The 18,983-nt window shown below is 57.5% G+C and overlaps 1 protein-coding gene across 20 annotated transcripts in view; it reads right to left on the bottom strand.

Moving 5' to 3' along the window:
• Window positions 1–18,983, bottom strand: part of BIN1 (bridging integrator 1) — a 55,222-nt gene that overhangs the window by 27,165 nt on the left and 9,074 nt on the right. For 19 of the 20 annotated variants that reach the window (XM_030325127.1, XM_030325128.1, XM_030325130.1 and 16 more), the window contains exon 2: window positions 1,150–1,230. In XM_030325127.1, coding sequence (XP_030180987.1) covers window positions 1,150–1,230 — 81 coding nt within the window. Of the gene's footprint in view, window positions 1–1,149; window positions 1,231–6,732; window positions 6,817–18,983 lie in introns of those variants that run through there. The other variant, XM_030325146.1, reaches the window with a different exon arrangement.

Here is an 18,983-nt window from a genome sequence, read left to right as displayed (position 1 = left end):
CCATCTCCCAGCATGGTCCCCAGCCCCCAGCCAGTGAATTGTCAAAGTTCTCCAAAGAGGACCCCCTCCCCCAGGTTGCATTCCAGCTGAAGAGGCATTGGTGGGCACCTTCAGTGCTTTCAGTGGCCTCAGACATGAACAAGGAGGAGGAAGAAGACTGGTCTGGGCCTATTTGGCCCCTTTCCCAGGACAGCTTAGGCCCTAACCCCACCCCCATGCCGATTCTCACTCCTTGTGGCCTCTCCTGGCCTCCACCCCCATCTGTCACTCACTGAGCCTGGCCTGCAGAAGCCATGGGGCCACGGCCCAGTTCTCCCTCACTTCCTACTACCTCAGCCCTTCTCCAGGAGGGGAGAGTCACCAAGGTCATCTCATTCCCCACTTCTATGTCCTCAGACACAGCCACACAAGTGGCTTATTCTAGACTCAGCAGATTCATGTGAGGAAAAAGTTTCAGGGACGTCCCAGTTCAGGTATTCAGGGTCCTTCAGTCAAGAAGATACAAGAAGTCCTCTCTTGTATCGAACCACTGCCCCCAGGCTGCCAATGTGATTAAGCCCCTTCTGTCACTGGTCTCTGACCTATGCAAAGGGACCTGATAACAGTGCCACTGTAGTCTTTGGGACCAAACAAGTATGGATCTAAATCCACTCCCAAAACAAGATGGCCTTGGACAAATTACCCAGCTTCTCTGAGCCTTTCTGCTTCATCTATAAAAAGGGAACGATGACACCGGATACCTTACAGGGATGTTGGGAGGCACACCGGGCCATGCTTAGCAGCTGCTCACACCAGATCCTGTCTGCTCTGCTCCCACAGTACACTCTGCAAATGCCACTCTCCTCCCAAGAAGCTTCTTCAGCTCCCACTTGCCTCGACGTTCAAGGTTTTCTAGAGTGTGGCCAAAACCCCTTGCCTGCTCCCACCTGAACGCCACCCCCCTCCCCCAGGCCTCCTTCTTCTTTCCCGTGGACTACGCCCAGAACCACTGCTCCCTCCTCCAGGAAGTCCTCTGTAACCTCATCAGCCCGCACGGGCCCCTGCTCCACACTCTCTTACTCCATAAATTCAGCTCTTGACATTTTCTACCTGGAAGCCACAATTCCATTTTGCACAAGCTCCCTAAGGCCAAAGGCCACCCACACTTACCAGCTGTTTGTTGAAATTCTGGACACACTGTTCAAACTGCTCATCCTTTGTCTCGTCCGCCTTCCCTAGTTTCTGGAGGACCTGCCAAGGCAGACAGAGAAGGGAGTGTTACCATGAGAAAGTGATGCGAAACCAAGAGTGCCCGATCGCCAATACCACAGACAGCCCCCCCACCCCGACCAGGGTCTTGGAGGCCCGCCGCCAGTATCACCCAGCCCAGGGCGCTAGGACCATCAGAAGGTCTCGTGGCTGCTGGGATCCCCAAAGGCAACCCTGAGTCCATCAAGTCTTGAGACCTCCCCATCCTCTATCCAGGGCTCGCCCATTGGCCAAGAGAATGAACTTAGGTCAGGTTTACTGTAGTGACTGAAACCAGGAGGAGGGGAGCTCCAAAGGCAGCTTGTGGGGTCAGGGCCCCCTCCTTGCTGATCTCACACTGCGACCCTGGGGGCTCCGCCCCAACCCTGGCAGCTAAAATGTGAGCTGAGCACAAGAGGGGCCAGGTAAGGGCAGCCCCACTTCCCCCACATGACTCCATTTCCTGGGCTGAGAGTTTGGGAATACCAGAGGGAGGAGCAGAACAGCCCCAGGACAAGGAAGGCAGCAAAGGGTGGCTGGGGGTCAGGCTCTTTGTGTCCCAATCTGACTAGACTTTCAGATGTGACCTGCCCCAGCCACCCTGCTCCCTTCTCTAGAGCCCAGCAGGCCGTGCCAGGCCCACTGCTGGCACCCACACTCACACTCACACACATGCATTCACACACACACACACACACACACACACACACAGGCTTGCAGCCACCCGCTCTACTCCCAGCTAGACATCTCAGAGGTGGACTCTCCCCGTGGTGAGTCACACTGTGCTTTCTCAGCTGTGTGGGGGGAGCCGAGATGGATGGGTTAGGGCAGAGAGACCCAAGGCCAGAAGCGGGGGAAAGACCTAAAGAGGGAGGAGCAGGAGCCAGAGAGGAAGTATGATGAGAGAGATAGGGAGGTGGAAGCTAGGAGGGGTGAAGGCAACAGGGGAGGAGAGGGCCGGGAAAGAGATGGATGAAAGATGGGTGCCGAAAGGGGAAGTTAGGGCAGAGACAAGGTGGGTTTATGGGAAGACAGGGAAGGCAGAGAACCCCCCCCCCCGCCACTTACAGCACCCCCACAGGAAACAGGAGGACCCCGCTGAGACATTCAGCAGAGGCAGTGGCCACAACCCCACAAGAATGAGAAAGAAAGGTAGCAGTGGGTGGGGGTGGCAGGTAGAGGGAGAAAAGGTGGCCTGAACCAAGGGAGGCCCTGTCCCAGAACAGAGTCCGGACCTTCCCAGCCCTGACTGAACCTGGGATGGCCCGTGCTGTCCTGCTGCACCCTGTCCAGCTGGCTCGGGGACCACGGCAAGGTCTGTCAGCTCTCAGACCCACTATCCGCGTGGAGAACGTTTAGCCATCTCGTCAAGTGCCTGCTATGTACAACAGCCATGGGCATCTCTGCTGGGGCAGCAGACATCAATCAGACATGGATCCAGCCAGACAGAGGGAAGCACATGGGACTGTGGGAGCCCGGGGTAGGGATCCCACGCAGCCTCAGCAATCAGGGAAGACTTCCTGGGGGAAGTGGCAGCTCAGACGGCCGGGGAGAGCGTGCAGCAAAGCGAGGAGACCAGAGAGATGAGGAACATTACCAGGAAATTCAGAATAGCTCAAGGTGACCAGAAGTCACAGAGGATGCTGGGGGAGGACGTGGGCAGTGGGAGGAGCAGCGTGGGCATGGGAGGGCGGCCCACCAACAACTTTGTGCTATAATGGTCACAACACGGTTTATCAGGCCAGGGCAGCTGCAGGCTGATATTGAGGTGAGAGGAAAAGAGCAAAACTAAACCCCCGTGAGCAAGAAACTCAGCACTTCCCGCCATCCACGGGCTCCCCCACTCCTCCCTTGGCAGCAATACCCAGCTGGTCCTGGGGAAACAGGGCGGAGCTGTGGAGGCACCTGGCCTGCTCTGCACTGAGCCTGAGTAGGTGACTCACCCCCTATCAGACACCGGCCCCTTGGCCCCACCACCTCCAAAGACAGAAATGGAACACCAGGTGGGAAAGAACTTCCAGAAGTCAAGAGAGGCCACAAGAGACAGTAAGAGGCTCCCAGGGAACAGGGTCCAGGCCTGGTTGGCCCTCGAGACAGGAAGACTGGGAAGGTGGCCCTGTCCACCCCCCTGTCTCCCTTCTCCCCAAGGAGATGTACTCTGTCAGCAAAAGGTCCCCAGTGCCCATCCTGCCACCAGAGCTCCTGAGGGCTCCAAGCCCCCAGATCTGCACAGACACGCACACGTGGCCCCACTTCCCCAACTGGCAATGCACTCCACCCAGACGGCTCCCCACCAGGGACACCTGCAGGCCTGAGGACAGCCAGCCACAGTGAGCAATGCCAGGCAGTGAGAAGACCGTTTAGAAAAGGCACTTCCTCTCTGAACTTCAAGTGCGTTGTCTGATGAATAAACAGAACACCAGCACCCACCTTAAGGCTCATATCTATAAAACGTGTGTCTGTACCTGGCATACTCGAGTAACAACAATCTCCTAAAAGGCCTTCAGAGCAACCTTCACACAATTGGGGGCCAAGCCCAACACCTAACAACCCCCACACTGGGCCCAGACTGATAGCATCCCAAGACACGAGACATAATTCAGGCGCACACACACTGAACATACATGCATGCGCACACAGTAAACTCCTATTCACCCTTCAAAACTTTGCTCGTATGATACCTCTGCAAAGCTGCCCCTGCCCTCTCTCTCCCCAACAACACTCTGTACCACTGAAGGCCTGGGACCCACCCTCCTCACTGCTGTGGGATGTGCCCAAGTGTCTGCCTCTGGCTCTCTGCCCCAGCCATGCAAACAGTCTGAGGTCAGAGACAGTGTCCAGCCTTTTACATGTTCCCAGTTCCTGCAAAGGGCTGGGCACAGGGCAGATGCACAACTTGTTCTTGGTGCCTGCTGGCTAATCTAAGCCATGACCTTCAACAGAACATCCCATCTCTGAGGCTAAGTATCCTCTTATGCAAAATGGGAGGGTTGCATACAGAAAGTACTCAGCCAGACACACAGACAGAAAGCTGACCGTGAAAGGTCAACATTAGGATGAGGGTTAGGATTGGCACTCACATGACCTGAGAACCGGTCTTGGATAACCCAGGTCCACTCCAGCAGGTCCCAAGCCTGAAGGGGCCGTGTGCAGGGGAGTGACCAGCTCGGGAAGGTGGGGTAGGCTCCTGGCTCCACGTGACCTCAGTCTAACTGCTTAACCTGTCCACACCATGAACGGTAACCACAACCTGTCCACACTGTGAACGGTAACCACGGCATGGCTGCAGGGCTGTGTTTCAGGAAAACGCCCAGTGAGTGAATGCTGGCCTTGGCCTCGTTAATCCCCCCCTGCACCTACCCCATTTTATAGGTGACAGAAGGTCACACAGCGTGGGTTCCCGCTCTCAAGGTGCTGCTGGTGTGGCTACTAGAGGGAAAAGCAAGCCGAGCACTGCCTGCCTCGGAGCAAGGACAAAGACAAAATTCGGTCCGGTAAAAATCCCACAGCTTCCCGCTACCAGCTTCCTTTTTTCCAACCTCTGTAACTGGAACTCCTGCCATGGCCCAGCCGCTGGCTAGCAGACCTTTATGACCGGCTGCTGGGGAGCCCAGACCACGACCCACCCCCTCCCTGCCACCTGAAGCTGTTCTGCCATGCTGAGATCTGTCCCCGTCCCCAGGGGAGGACTCAGGGCTGCTCTCTCCAGCCCCCTTCATTAGGGCCTTCATTAGGACACACATGCACACACTCAGCCCCCTTCATCCAATGCCTTCATTAGGACACACCTGCACACACTCAGCCCTCTGCTCACCAGGAGGCAAGCGTGGCCAAGGCCACAGGCCTTAGGGACACAGGTGCTCCACCCATTCAATACACGGTTAGTGGGGCCTCCCTGTGCCTAGCTCACACACAGACTACTGAGAGTGGCTGGGGGACTCTGGGCATCCAGAGGGGCCTGGCCCCCAGGGGCCCAGAGAATGCAGGACAATGAAGATGGCCTTATAGGATGAGCAGGAGGTGGGGACAGAGGCAGGATTCCCATGGTCTGTCCAGGGTTATGTAGGGGGAGAGCCCCAGACACACCAGTGTCACACTTACGCTCTTGTCACGTGTGTCTCCCTTTGTAATAAACACAGAGAGCCTTTCTCACGATGGGGCAGAGGAGAGGTGCACAGACCCTGCCACACCTTGGTGTTAGCCCGGGGGAGGGAGGGAGGGCAGTTCAGCAGCCTGGAAAGCCTCATCAGTGCCCCTGTTTCTTCTCAACACATCCTCAGCCCAGCCCAAGAGCAGTGGAGCTGACGTCCTCAGAAGGGACAGTCCAGGGCAGGGTGGAGAGGAGCAGCTGGTGGCAGAAACAAACCTCCTTGCGACAACATCCACACACAGTTCGGCCTCACTGAGCCTGCGCTGTGAACCGGGGCCAGCAGCCCCTCCCTGTGCAGGGCAGCAGGCTCACCAGGGCTCAGGGGGAGCTTCGAAGGAGGGAGGGACCCCTTCCCAGCCTCTCTGCTGTGGCCTTTCTCACAGCCCAGAGCACCCCGCTCCCACTGCCCAGTATGGGGAGTCCTGCCAAACCTTCACCTCTCCTCCTGGGGCCTCCTGGGGACAGGCACATGGGCCTCTACACAGCCATGCTTGTGTGACCACCAAACCCAGAGGAACAGGAAGGTCCCCCCAGGGCCAGTCTTGTTTGAACTAGGAGCAGTTCATCACTGACTGTTCACCAGGCACTGAGCAAAGCACTTTACAGACACCAAATGCTCCCTCCTGTAGGTAAGAGTCTTCACTGCCATGTGACAAGGTGGCAGGTGAGCGTGGATAAATCAGGCCCTGTAGCCTAAGGTCTGACAGCCAGGAGCAAGCTCTGAGCTGCTCTGCCGCTCCTAACCTCCGAAACTGGAGGAGGGGAACCCAGTAGACCCCACCCAGCACACGACACTCCAGCCCCACAGATACAGTGTGGATAAGAGGTCTGCAGGCACTCACCCACTGGGCTACAGTGGGTGGCCCTGCTTGGAGCCCTGAATCCGGGACAACACCCTATGGGGAGGGGGGGGGACTCTAACGTCTCCTTCCTCCAGAGAGGGGCTGGCTTCCCCTGCACTGCGGGGACACATGCTCACATCTGAATGGCATGGCAGATGGCAGGAGTAAGTGCTTTCTAGAACCCAAGGCTGGGGAGAAGAGCCAAGTCCAGGGCCCCAGGAGGGAAGCCCAAAGGGAGGCAAAGTCCATGTTCCCAATCAGCCCTGGTCCCCAGGCTCTGGGCCAAGCAGGAAAGCCGGGGGCTCCTCCAGCAGCTACGGCACCCCTTGTCATGGCTACTGCAAAGGCGTCTCACACAGCCAGCTGAGATGGGGACCCACCCACACTTCACCCAGAGCGTCCCCCAAACCCCAACCCCCCCACACACACTCACAACACGAGAGATAGTGGGGAGACTCATCCAGCTCCCCTGCAAGAACCCACCACCCAGCTGAGACCCTGTCAGGCCTTCACCTTCCTCATCATCTCCTCCCGGCACCTGCCCGGTCGCTGCCTCTGTCAGGGTCGGCGGAGAAGTGAGCTGCACCAGGGGGGCTGAGCACTGCCACCTCACAGCTTCCTCCCAGGAGAGCTTGCGGTCAGGGGACCACAGCGACAGGATGCACGTCTTTGCACCTCACACACAGGTTCCCAAACAGGCAGGACAGGCAGACAGACAGACAGATGGGCAGGCAGAAAGAAGGCCAGGTTTTCCCACAGGTTGCTCAGCACACACAACTGGGCTCTGTTCTGAGGGAGACACCTCAAGGGGGGAAAGGCCAGAGCTGCCCCCTCCCCCAGGGTAGACATGCCAATCTGGCATATTCTGCCCACTCTGCCCATGGGCCTCTGGGTTTCTGGCTCACCGCCCCCCCACCCCCAACACCTTGGGGCTTTCTTTCTGTGATGGGGCCTGGATGCCTCCTTCTCCACCCTCTCTCCCACACAAGCTGGGGTGGGCCAGGCTAGGGAGCTGCACAGCTGGCCTTCTGGTCCCCCGCGCTGATGCTGCGAGCCCTTAGACCCGTGTGATGGGCTCTGACGCTAGTGGCCTGAACCTTTCCCCATGCTTGTCTCAGACCCTCCAGCAACCCAGGAGCTGGGCGGGACCCCAGCAGCACCCACAAGAGAGCAAGGAAGGAGAGGACAGAGGTAGGCCCCCAAGCCCAGCACTCACTGCCACCTGCATATGCCCCTAAAGCCCACCATTTCTCCAAGGAGCCTGGCTGTCTTCAGGGGGAGGTGTGTTCATTGCTATTGAGTATCCTTCCTCCTGAGTATCTCACTTAATCTTTAGGCCATGTCCTGAGCTGCACACTCGTACCCCCAATTTAGAGATAAGAAAAGTAAGGCTGAGACATTAAGTAATTTGGCTGGCCACCCAGGACTCTGTGGCTTTGCTGTGGCTGTAAACAAGCGTGGCTCAGATCTCATCTGCTGTGGCAAATGAACTAGACCTCTGGGCCCATCACTGCGCTCCAGCCAAGGCCACACCACCCATGGGCCTACTCTAGCCAGTGACTGAGTGTGCTGGGGTTGCAGAGACAATGGGCCCCTCCAACAGGTGAGTCTGGCCCAGGGATGCCCCACCAGCCTTGCTGAACCCTTCCCAGCGCTGTGCTGCAGGCTGAGCTCCTTCTTTGGCCTCTTCTTCTAACGTGGCCATAAGGCACTCCCACTTAATGAGAAAGAAGACAGAAGGACAGAGTGCTGAGGTGGCCTGTGGCCTGGCCAAGGCTAGACCCAAGGGCTCCTGACTCCTGGGTCCTTTCCATGGGGTGCCACCCCTGAAGTGTGGCTCTTGACCCTGGGCACAAGGAAATAGCTCCAGCTTCTCATGTAGCATCCAGCCCCAGCAAAGTCTGCCCCTCCCTCCAGGGAGCCTCACGAGCTCCCTGACGAGCAGTCAGGTGGCTCTGCCTTCAGAGCAAGCAGCAACACTTCCCCCAGAGGCTGGTGGTCTCCCAGAGACTAGTCTGACATGGTTAGCAGCCTCAGAGCTCCTGCTGTGCCTTAGGGTTAGGCAGGGACCAAGAGGAAAGGAATAGAAGGAGGGGCCTGACCTCTCTTGGAAGGAGTTGGGCCCCACTCCAGCCCAGCTGTGGCCAGCAGGAGGGAGAAGCCACTCAGGCCCCTGCCTGGGAGCAGAGCCCAGGGTCCCACAAAGCAAGTCCGGAACACGCGGCAGAGTTGCCCTGGCCAGTGAAACTCCTAGGCCCTCCTGCAGAGCCAGGCTGGCCGCACATCAGGCTTTCCCTTACAACTTCCCGGAGGCTCCAAGACTTTTTAAGAAAGATAAATGTGGAAACACTGGCCTTGGGCAAGAGCCAAGAACAGCATTCCATCCCCAGGAGGCAAGAATGCTCCCTGGCACTCAGGCCCCCCACGCAGCACCCATGTGCACACTCACAGGCTCCCATGCACAGGCGGCAGGCACACCCAGCACCCACACGTTCACCTGCTGATGCTCACACCCATGTCTGTGCATACACACTCGCACACACTTCCTGATGGGGCTCCCTCCCACGGCCCTTTGGTCGCCCCCCAGCATGGTGGGAAGGCAGCGGGAACCACAAGGAGGCCACAGAGCCAGGCAAGAAGCAGAGCTGAGGCCAGGAGACACTGTGCAAGGAGAACCCAGAATGAGGAAGGGGAAATGGAGAGAAAACCAGAGAAAGGGAAACCGACAGTAGCTGAGGGTGGCAAGATGGGCTCCAGGCCAGGAACGGGCCCGGCAGCCCCAGGCAGGTGGGTCTCAGGGACCAGAAGGAGCCTCTAGACTCCAGCTCCCTCTCTCTACCCCCAAACACACACACACACACACACACACACACACGCATGCACGCACACACGCGCGCACACACGCGCGCACACACACATACACGTTGCAGCTCCCAAAAGACAAGCCCGGCCAGGGGCCTGCGTCCCTTCTCTTGGTCTCTCTACACCGCTGTCCTAGGACCTCCATTTCCCCAGGCTGGCTGCAAGGTGGTAGCAGGAGAGACTGGCTCTGAGGACAGGTGTCTCACATCCTGCCTTCCTCCCAGGGGGAAAAATGCTGTCGGCTCACCTCACATTCTGAAGGGCTCCCCTCCCCAGCCGGGCTCCTGGCAGGCTCCAGCCGAGGGCACCACAACCACGCCTCCTTCTAAGCTCCACAAAGATCACATTGCAAAGCATGACCCCAGGGTGCAGGGTCCAAGGACCCCCCCTTGAGAGAAGCCCACCACCCTAACCCCCGCTTTCAGCTGGGCTCAGATCAGCAGGACATCCTGACGTGGGGGCTGTTGTCCCATTTTATAGATGAAGAAACTGAGGTTCAGAGAGATCCCCCCAAACCTGATGGTTTTCCAAAGCCCAGACTGCACTTGTCATTCTCAAGTGGGAGGCACCCAGATGCCCGGCAGTAACAGGCAGCACGTGCAGGGTTTACTGCAAAAGATTCATCCTGCTGCTGCATCCTTGCCGCCTTCCGGAGATGTAACTGGTAACGGAAGCACTTTTGTGACATAACCAACATAGACAGATTGCGTAGCAGAATGCAAAGCTGTCGAGACTTTTGCAAGGAAATACAACACTAGAAAAATGTTTCCAGGTTCCTCCTGGCCAACTGACCGAGGCTGGGCTGCACCCGCCCACCCCTCCCCCATCCCAGAAAGCTCCTTGCCTCACGCTCACAGGTCCTGGTGTTTTGGAAGTCACTGGCCCCTGACACCAGGCCACAAAGACTCATCATCCTTTTCTGTGGGCCCCTGGCTGAGGAAGTCAACTGGCCTTGCTTGGGAGACGGTCAGTCTAAAATCATCTCCTTCCTCTTTCAGCAATTTTCCCTTTCCCTTACGAAACACTGGTGAGAGTAAAGAGTGATGTTTGGTTTTCTTTTTTACGTCCTTAACTGGATACATAAAAAACTCGGCCCGCTAACTCTATTGGCCCCACCACACTGCCTTGAGATCTGATTGGTTGGTCAAAACCCAGAATGCACAGAGTCCTGAGGACGTGGTCCATCCTGGGGCTGGAGGCCTAACCCCTGAGACGGCAGGGAGCCTGGAGGGGGTGTCTCCTACTCCTCCACACCCATCTGTCCAGGTGGACCGGAAGGCCCTCACCCCAGGCAACTGTGGGCCAGAATGCCCCTCCCCCTCTCCCTTCTCCCCTCCCCTCCCAGGGGACCTGAAATTCCAGCCTGTTCAGCAGATAAGCCTGTGGCCAGCGGCCAGGGTAGGGCCACCCAGAGCCCAGAGGAAGCTAGGGTGGGCTGGGGTAGGGAGATGGGAACAGCCCAGAACAGAGCACAGGGGAGCAGAGGCAGCAGGAGCCCACGTCGGGAGGGGGAAGAGGTCGGGTAGAGCCCGGAAGGGCCCAGCTGAGCTTGCCAGAGTGGAGGTGGAAACCACAAATCAGCAGCAGTCACTCAGCCAAAGGCATCCAAGAGGCTTACAAGTGTTCTCTGAATCCTGTGAGAAGAGGGAGGTGTTCCACAGGGGAGGAAACTGAGGCTCAAAGCCTGTGATCTCAGGGCTAAGATAGAAAAGTCAGCCAAGAGGAGGTCTAGGCCAAAAGAAGCACTACAGCCCCAAGGGGGCCAGAGGGGCGCAGGCTTGGGACGACTCCCCTCCCCTCAGGGGTCACCCACCAGGCGGAGCCCATCCCTAGTCAACAGCAGAAGGAGGCTTCCACAGTGGGTCGGAGGGCTTCTGGAAGGGCTAGAACCACCCAGACCAAGGCTGGCCACCCCCTTCCACAATCAGAAGCCACCCAACTATCCAGACCTCCCCACACAGCACTCCACCTCACCCAGGCCACATTCCCATGGGAGAAAGGAACTTTTCACCAACTTTTCCAGGACAGCCCAAGCTGCTCCCTCCTCAAGGGCTCTCACTTGATTTTGACCCTCCCAGACTTTCCACAGTGAGGAGTCCCTACCCCATGGACTCTGGGACTTGGCCCCCTGGGTTGGGGCTCATCTTGGACACCCTCCCCCAGCCTGCCTGGCTCTGTTCTGCAGGGGGCAAAGCAAAGTCCCTGAGCCAACACTCCAAAGAGGAGGCATGTCTGGTGGTAATACAAGAGTCTCTGAGCAAAAACACAGCAATGCACAGAAAGAGTGAAGCCAGAGAAGTGCTGTTCTTAGGAAGCAGCTCAGGGAAGTGACACCTGAGACCTGATGAAGGGGAGAGAACTTGTCAAGCAGAGGGCAAGCAAGTGCAAAGGCCCTGAGGTGGGAAGAGCAAGGCCAGAGCAAGAAACCAAGGCACTGCTTTCAAATCTCTCCAGGGCCACACAGCCAGCCAGCAGGGTGGCTGGGATCCAAACCCCAAGCCTGCCTCCAGAGGCCATTGCTCTAACCACTGCACACACGGCCTTAGCAGCCAGGGCCAGACCACAGGGCCTTAGCTGCAGGCTCCTAGAAGATTCTGGCTTTGATGCTCTGCATGGAATAGGAAGCCCGGGGAGCTGTGATCTGACTCACAGAGCAGGGAGCCCATTTCAAAGGTGACTGCAGTGACCCAGGTAGAGCCAAAGCTGGTTTGGCAAGAGCAGGAAATGGTGAGAAGTGGCGGAATGTGGGGTGACTAAGAGAAGTGAAGAAGACTCCAGGGCTTGAGTGACAAGAGGGAAGGAGCTGTCATCACTGGAGATGGTGAGTCTGAGATGCCCAGAGATGTCAAGGAGGGAGGTGGGGACACAACAGCCAGGAAGCCCAGGGCAGCCAGGGCAGACCCCACATCAGGCTTCTGCACTCATTCCCTGCCCACCTCCCCGCTCCGTCACTCCTACTCCGGAGGGCCAGCTCAGAGTGTCTGTCTGGTCTGGAGAGCTGCCAAGGGGAGGGAGAGAGGGAGGAGCATCTCCGGCTAAGGACCTCTTCCATGGGGAGAGGACTCAGGGCAGAAGGTTCAGGGAGCAGGCCCAGGCTGTGAAACCCTACATAGGGAGTACACCTTTCTAAGCCCTGAGCCCCATCAGTAAAATGGAGCCAAGACCTCTCCCTCATGGGAAGATTAAGGATGCGGTGTGCTTGAGTAGGTGACTTCCTTTCTGTCCCCTTCCCCTCATCTTAACCTGGGACTCCTCACACCCAGGCCAGAAAGTTCAGGCGGCCTCTCCCACCTCAGCCCCGCCCCGCCCTCCCACCCTCAGCCCACACATGACTTTCCCGGTGCCTGCCGCCCAGCGCACCTGTCCCCATGACTCACGCAGGCTTACGCACGACGCTCCTGGTGGACAGCAAATACCAATCCACCCCACCTCCCCCCAGCAGCACCCTCTGCCCCCCAGCTCTGCTAGGATCCTGCAAGCCACCCCCTTACCCTGGCCCCCTCTGGTGGTAAGAGGCCCCAAGGAAACAGAACAGCAGCTAAGAGTACTGGCCTCTTGTGACCAGCGGCAGCCCCCATGAGCAGCCCTGATGCACCTTGACTTTGCTGGCCCCGAGCCTGGGATGCAGCCCACCCCAGGAAGAGGTCCAGAGAAGGCTCACAGCCAGGGCATGTGAGTGACACAGGGCCGCCTGCTGGCCTCCTGTCATTCTGGGTGGGGCCTGCAGAGGACAGGAACGACCCCACCCTTGGCCCAGCACCCCACACCACCTGTTCAGAGATGTCAGCACAACCACCCCCAGAGCCACCACCCGGCCCCACCTGTCCGCTCCATGCAAGTGTGGGTGCTATTCTTAGCCCCAGGCTCTAGGACACTGGCCACCAACAGAGGGGGTGGAAGCTGTCCCTCCAGTGCACGGCCTCCCATAAACCCCTCATCAGCTGCTTGTTTAGCTCGGTGGGGGAACAGCCTGTGCAAAAAAAGCCCACAGCTCAGCACAGCATGAAGCCAGGGCCGGGGGAAGGAAGGATGAAGTCCCTGCCAGCACCCACCTGCATCAGGACCAAGCAAAGGCCAGCCCTGGGGCCCCCAAATCTCCATCAGGAAACCCTACTTCCTTACTGATACCAGCCCATGCTGCTATTTCACATCACGTCCTCCAGGCAGCCTTCCCTGACTCCACCTCCGCCACAGAGGCTCACTTGCCCCACTGGATGTCCTTAGCCCTTTACTTACATCTATTCCTATCAGAGAAGTTCAACCTAAGTACGCAAACAGGTCATTCATTTATTTCACCAGTTGGAATGCTCTGTGTCCACATCTGTGAAACTGTAACTATTAAATAGTACCTACCAGCGCCTGGGGGGCTCAGTTGGTTGAGTGTCCGACTTCAGCTCAGGTCATGATCTCATGGTTCATGAGTTCAAGCCCCCTATCAGTCTCTCTGCTGTGAGCACAGAGCCTGCTTTGGATCCTCTGCCCCTTCTCTCCCTGCACCTCCCCCGCTCATCCCCTCTCTCTCTCTCTCTCTCACTCAAAAATAAATACTTAAAAAATAAATAAATAGCACCTAAAGGAGACAAGATAGTGGTATTTTTTTCAAACATATTATTGATACTATTTTGGCTACTGTTGTTATTTTTGTTATTCAAGGGAGTGGATGCCTGGAATAACCTTTAAATAGCTCCCACCCAGTCCAGCCACCAAAGTGCTGACAAGCACCCCTGGCCCAGTAGTCAGGGGAACGGGGGCCCTCACCCCAGCCCCTGTGCTTACTCCCAGGCCCTCATCTGCCTGGAAGCTCCCCTGCCACAGCCCTGAACCGTCCACAAGTCCCCGGTACCCATGAGGGCACCACACGGACCCCCAACTTCACAGTTGGGAATCAAGGGGTGGGGACTGGCTGGTTCATGGTTCCCCAGAGGAGCAAGTCTAGTTCAGCTGCATTCCACCAGTGGAGGCAGGAGAAGTGGGAACGGACTAGAGGGGAGGGAGGGGCTGACCACCAGGTAATCCGGTCAAGGGTGAAGCCTGGGGTGGGGGAAGAAAGTGGGACCACCGACACACCAGGGGGTGCCACATGGCCGCCCCTGCCCCTGGCAGGCGGAATGAATGTTCGGGGGCCAGGGCAGGCTTTTCTAGGCTTCCTTCTCTGTTTTTTTTTTTAAGTTTATTTACTTATTTTGAGAGTGAGAGTGTGTGTGTGCACATAGGGGAGGAGCAGAAAGAGGGGGAGAGAGAGAATCCCAAGCGAGCTCCATGCACGAACAGCAGAATCATGACCTGGGCCAAAACCAAGAGTCAGACACTCACCCAACTGAGCCATCCAGGCGCCCCTTCAGACTTCCTTCTGACAACCTTGCACCTGCTTTTCTGTGCTTCTGTGGGGGAGGGGAGGCTAGAGAGATAGGGTGGGCAAGGGGCGTACCGAAGGGGAAGGTGCTATCTTCCCCAGCCCCAGCCCCAGCCCCAGCAGACGCAGTGGGCAGGAACAGGGGCCTAGAGGCCTCACTGGCTCAGTGGGCAGCTCAGGGGGATCATTCAGGGGCCGCCAGAGGCCTGGACAGGTCGTCACGCTCCAGGTCTCGGTGTCCCACCTCTATAGTCAAAGGAGGGAGGTGAGGACCAGGTGACCGTGAGAGGCCCATCCATTTCGGCTTCCCAGGGCTTATTCAGACCATCAGCACAGGAGTCCCTGTCTCACCGAGTACGGAGGGACCCTAGGGATCAGACCCACATCCCTTCACTCAACACATCTGGGCTCCCAGTCAAGTCTCCAAGAAGGCTGATGCAGTGAGGACAGGGAGGGGTGGCAGAGACCCCCAGAAATGATAGCAAACACCAGCACACCCTCTATGCCTGCTGGGTTCATGCCTACTGCCCCTTCCTCCCCTGGGGCCCTCTTTGCCAGGAGAAACACAATTCAACACCAAAGGGAAGTTGAACAGTGAGGCACAGTTACCAATTCTCAAAAAAAAAAAAAAAAAAAAAAAAAAAATCACAGGAATGTGCCAAAGGAGGCAACTTTGCGTACTGAAGGGGAAGATTGTCCAGAGAGGGGCAAGTTGGACAGACGCCCAACCCCAGATTCTGAAGGTCGGTCCCTGACCATCCCTTGCTACAGCTCTGGACACTTGTAGATCTTCTAAAAGCTGGAAGGGATTCTGTTGCCTACAAGGAGAAGGAGTCAGGGTGGGAGGGATGAAAGTCACCTGGCCCCCATGAGGTCCTCTCCAAGCAATGCCTCCTTCCATCCTCCCTGGAGCCCTCAGGCCCACCATCTGGATTCCAAGCTGGGCTTGGACTCCTGCACTACTGGTGGGCCAAGCATGCCCTGGACTCAGCCAGGATAGCCCAACAGGACACACACAGAGTGCCAAGGCACAGTCGAACACCCCACACCCGCCTAAGGTGCCTCAGCCACCCCCGCCCCAGTGTAGAGCTGAGCCCGTAAGCTGGCACGCCAACTTCCAGTACCCTTGGTGTGAAATGGAGACACTATTCTCCATTTAATCCTCACAAATAGGAAAACTGAGGCTCTCAGGGGTAAGTAACTTGCCCAAAGTCTAGGGCTTGAGAGGAGGACAGCTAGAATTTGAACCCAAGCCTGCCACCTTGCCACACTAGAGAAGGTGCTTTGCAAAACCTTTCCCGTTGCTTCTGCACTGGAGCCTTACACTCCAACTCACTTAGCATTAAGTGTCTACTAGGTGCAGATGCCAGGATCACACACTCACCACGGGACCAGCCTTCACCCTCCAAGACTCTGGGTGAAACAGGGAAGATGGTTACCACATTCTATGAAGGAGCAAACCATAGCGGAAGGGGTTAAGTGCCTGGCTCAAGGCGCAGGTAAGGGGAAGGAGAGGCACCTGGGTGGCTCAGTGGGTTGAGCTTTCGGCTCAGGTCATGATCTCACGGTTCGTGAGTTCAAGCCCCATGTCAGGCTCTGTGCAGTGAGGAGCCTGCCTGGGATTCTCTCTCTTTCTCTCTGCCCCTCCCCAGCTTGTGCTACATAAGTAGATAAATTCTTTTTCTTAAAAAAGCGGGGGAGGGAGAGCACAAGCTAGAATCCCAGGTCTCAGGGTGTGCTGAGAGCACGTGGCTGTGCAGAGGCCTCCCTCCCCACCGCGTGGCTCGGGGGTAGCACTGCACCAGCTGGAGAACATGGTGGCAGCCTCCCCAGGTGTCCTGGGGTGCATAGCGGACAGGGTGACCTGTGAGTGCAGTGGCACCGGTGGGGGTGCAGCCGCCGGGTCCCGTCCTGCTGCTGCCCGTGGGTTTCCCACAGTGCTGACTCAGCCCTCCCGCCCCGCCCTCCAGGTAGTTTCTGCAGTGTGCTAGGCCAGCAGTGCCAGGACCAGACACGAGGAGGAAGCCCCCACTGGTCCACCAGATCCAGAGCAGGCCCCCCTCAAATCCACAGCCTGGGCCCCGGGCCCCCCCTTGGTTGTGGCCTCCTCCAGACCCACAGTCCACCCAGCCAGGAGGGGGAGGCAGTCAACTTGGGGAGGGCAGTGACATTCTAGCTGAGCCAAGCCCACTGCCAGGACAGACTGTTAGACTGAATCCTTGAGGGGTGGAGAGAGGATACAAATAAATAAACCCCTGGCTTGGTTTACTATTTCAGAAAAACAACAGTATTTGGGTCCTGTCCCAGGTTCAGCAAATGCATCCAATGAATTGTGGATTTTGTCTCTCATTTTAGATCACGACTCACTCAGCTCACACTTGCAGCAATTAGCTCATCCTCAAGTCTCCCCTGCCCCAGGGCCCCCCGGCTCTTTCTTCATGGGAGGTGGGAGTGATGGTGCCTGTGCTCAGCTCCCCCTCTACCTTTGGGCTCCCCGGGGAGTGCGGATCAGACCCGCTCTCTCCAAACCTGACCCTCTGAGGTCCCTTGGTTCCTGGGGACAGCCACACTCCCACCTCTTGTAAAGTTGGTTGGCGAATGGCAGGCAATGAGGAAACCCCCCAACTCAGGGAAGGGCCAGTTCTGCAGCTTTACCTTCTCCTCTGGTGTGCCAGCCTCCTGGGGCGACCAGGGGCCGCCTTCCCCACCACACACACACACACACACACACGCACGCGCGCGCACCCCATGCCTAGACATGCACCTGTGCACTTCAGCAGTCTCTCCCTAGTCCTGGATTTAGGGAGGGGGGTGGCAGCACCTGGGAAAGACCAACCTGGGGCCAAGTCTGATGAATGGAAGGGAGGAAATCCCAGGGTTTCCCTAAGCATCAGTGTTCTCACCTGCCAAATGGAACCATAATCCAGTCCTGCCTACCTCACGGGTCAGCAAGACAATGCATAAAATGAAAAATGGTGGGTATAAGTGTTCTTCATAAATCACAAAATTCCACAGAGACAGGAAGACTGTGCTCCCTCCTAAACTCTCCAGAGCCAGCTGGAGCCAGCAGGGACACAGCTCTGCCACTAGCACTTACAGGAGTCCCCGGGTTCACCTTGTCTCATGGAGAGGAGAGTCTCATGCTTCCCAACTCCCAGATGGGCACACTGAGGCTTGGAGGCCGAGCTAGGGTTCAGCCCAAGTCTCTCAAGCCTGGAGTCTTCCGTTGCACATCAGGCTCCTCGAATGAACGAATGATGGGCGACCCCTCACCTCTGACCCCAGCTTTGTGCCCCTCGCCCGGTCCCTGAAAGCACAGCCCACCTGAACCTGTTGCCTCCCCCCACCACCACCTCCTTCAATCGGGCTCTGGCTCGGGGGCTCTGACTTCCCTCCTCTAGGAGGTGATACCACCACCTCCCAAATTAGCTTTTTCAGCCAATAAAGGAAAAAAAAGAAGGGGAAAAAAGTACACCACAGTTCAATGTCAAGAATCCTGTCATAAGCAAAACAGCTCAAAACACCAAAGCCAGAATGGTCCATACGTGTGGGTTCTCAGGTGCTTCCCCAAGATGCTCCCTGGGAAAAAACCCATGTGTCAGCTCCCACCAGGGACCAGGCATTGATTGCATTCACTTCCTCCTGGACCCTCTACACAAGCCTGTGGGGCAGGAACTCTTGTTCCCATTTACAGAGGAGGAAACGGGGCTGCAGAGAGGCCCAGGCCCGCAGAGTAGGCGAGCGGTCACTGGGGCCACACTCCATCCTCTCTTTTAGGGTCTGTCTTCCTCCCCGCACACACCTCTTAACCCCAGTTCAATCTCTGCCCTTGCTCCACTGCCAGTGCCCGGGGCCCCAGGTTAGCACCTGCATCACCCCCACCTGTATCTGACCCCCAAGATAGTTATCATGTCCTGGCAGAGTGATGATGCCCCCTCAGAGCAGAGAAATAGGGGCTCTATAGTGGATGGGGGTAGGGAGCGGGGGGCCCCTTGTGGGGTTTCTTCCAGCCCAGATTGCCTGCGCCAGGTCTGTCCCTGGTGCCCAATGGTGGGCCCAGGCTCGTCCAGGGCTCAGGCATGTTGGCCACAGTCCTGGGGAGAGGCTGAGCTGAGCAGAGGGTCCAAAGAAAGTAGCAGCAGCTGTTGGAAAAGCAGCCAGTCTGACAAAGGCTCTCCCGTTACCCAATCCGCCTTCCGGCCTCACGGCCTCTGAGAGCCCCTCAAGCCACAGGCGGGAGCAGAAGGCCAACCGCCTCGCCAGCCAGAGCCGCCCCTGGGCTTCCATCCGTACAACAGTACTTTTCCTTTGTCCACTCCTCTCCCTGCAGTCTGCGCTGACAGCCAGAGACCCCACCCGCTGGCACGACCCCTCCTCCCTTGAGGACCCCCCCTTTTCCAACCCAGGAACTAGGGGACCCCCACGTGGCCATCTGACCAGTGGCCTGGCCACAAAGGGCGGAGCCCACAGGGCTGCCTGGAGAGGGTGAATTGATGCCATGATGGCCCCTCCGGGCTGTTAAGCTCTCCAAACCTAGAGGTGTCACTCA

Source organism: Lynx canadensis, chromosome C1 (genome assembly GCF_007474595.2).
Source record: "Lynx canadensis isolate LIC74 chromosome C1, mLynCan4.pri.v2, whole genome shotgun sequence".
NCBI classification, from domain to species: domain Eukaryota; kingdom Metazoa; phylum Chordata; class Mammalia; order Carnivora; family Felidae; genus Lynx; species Lynx canadensis.
The sequence above is the reverse complement of the archived record's forward strand: the minus strand, read 5'-3'. Positions and strand labels throughout refer to the sequence as shown.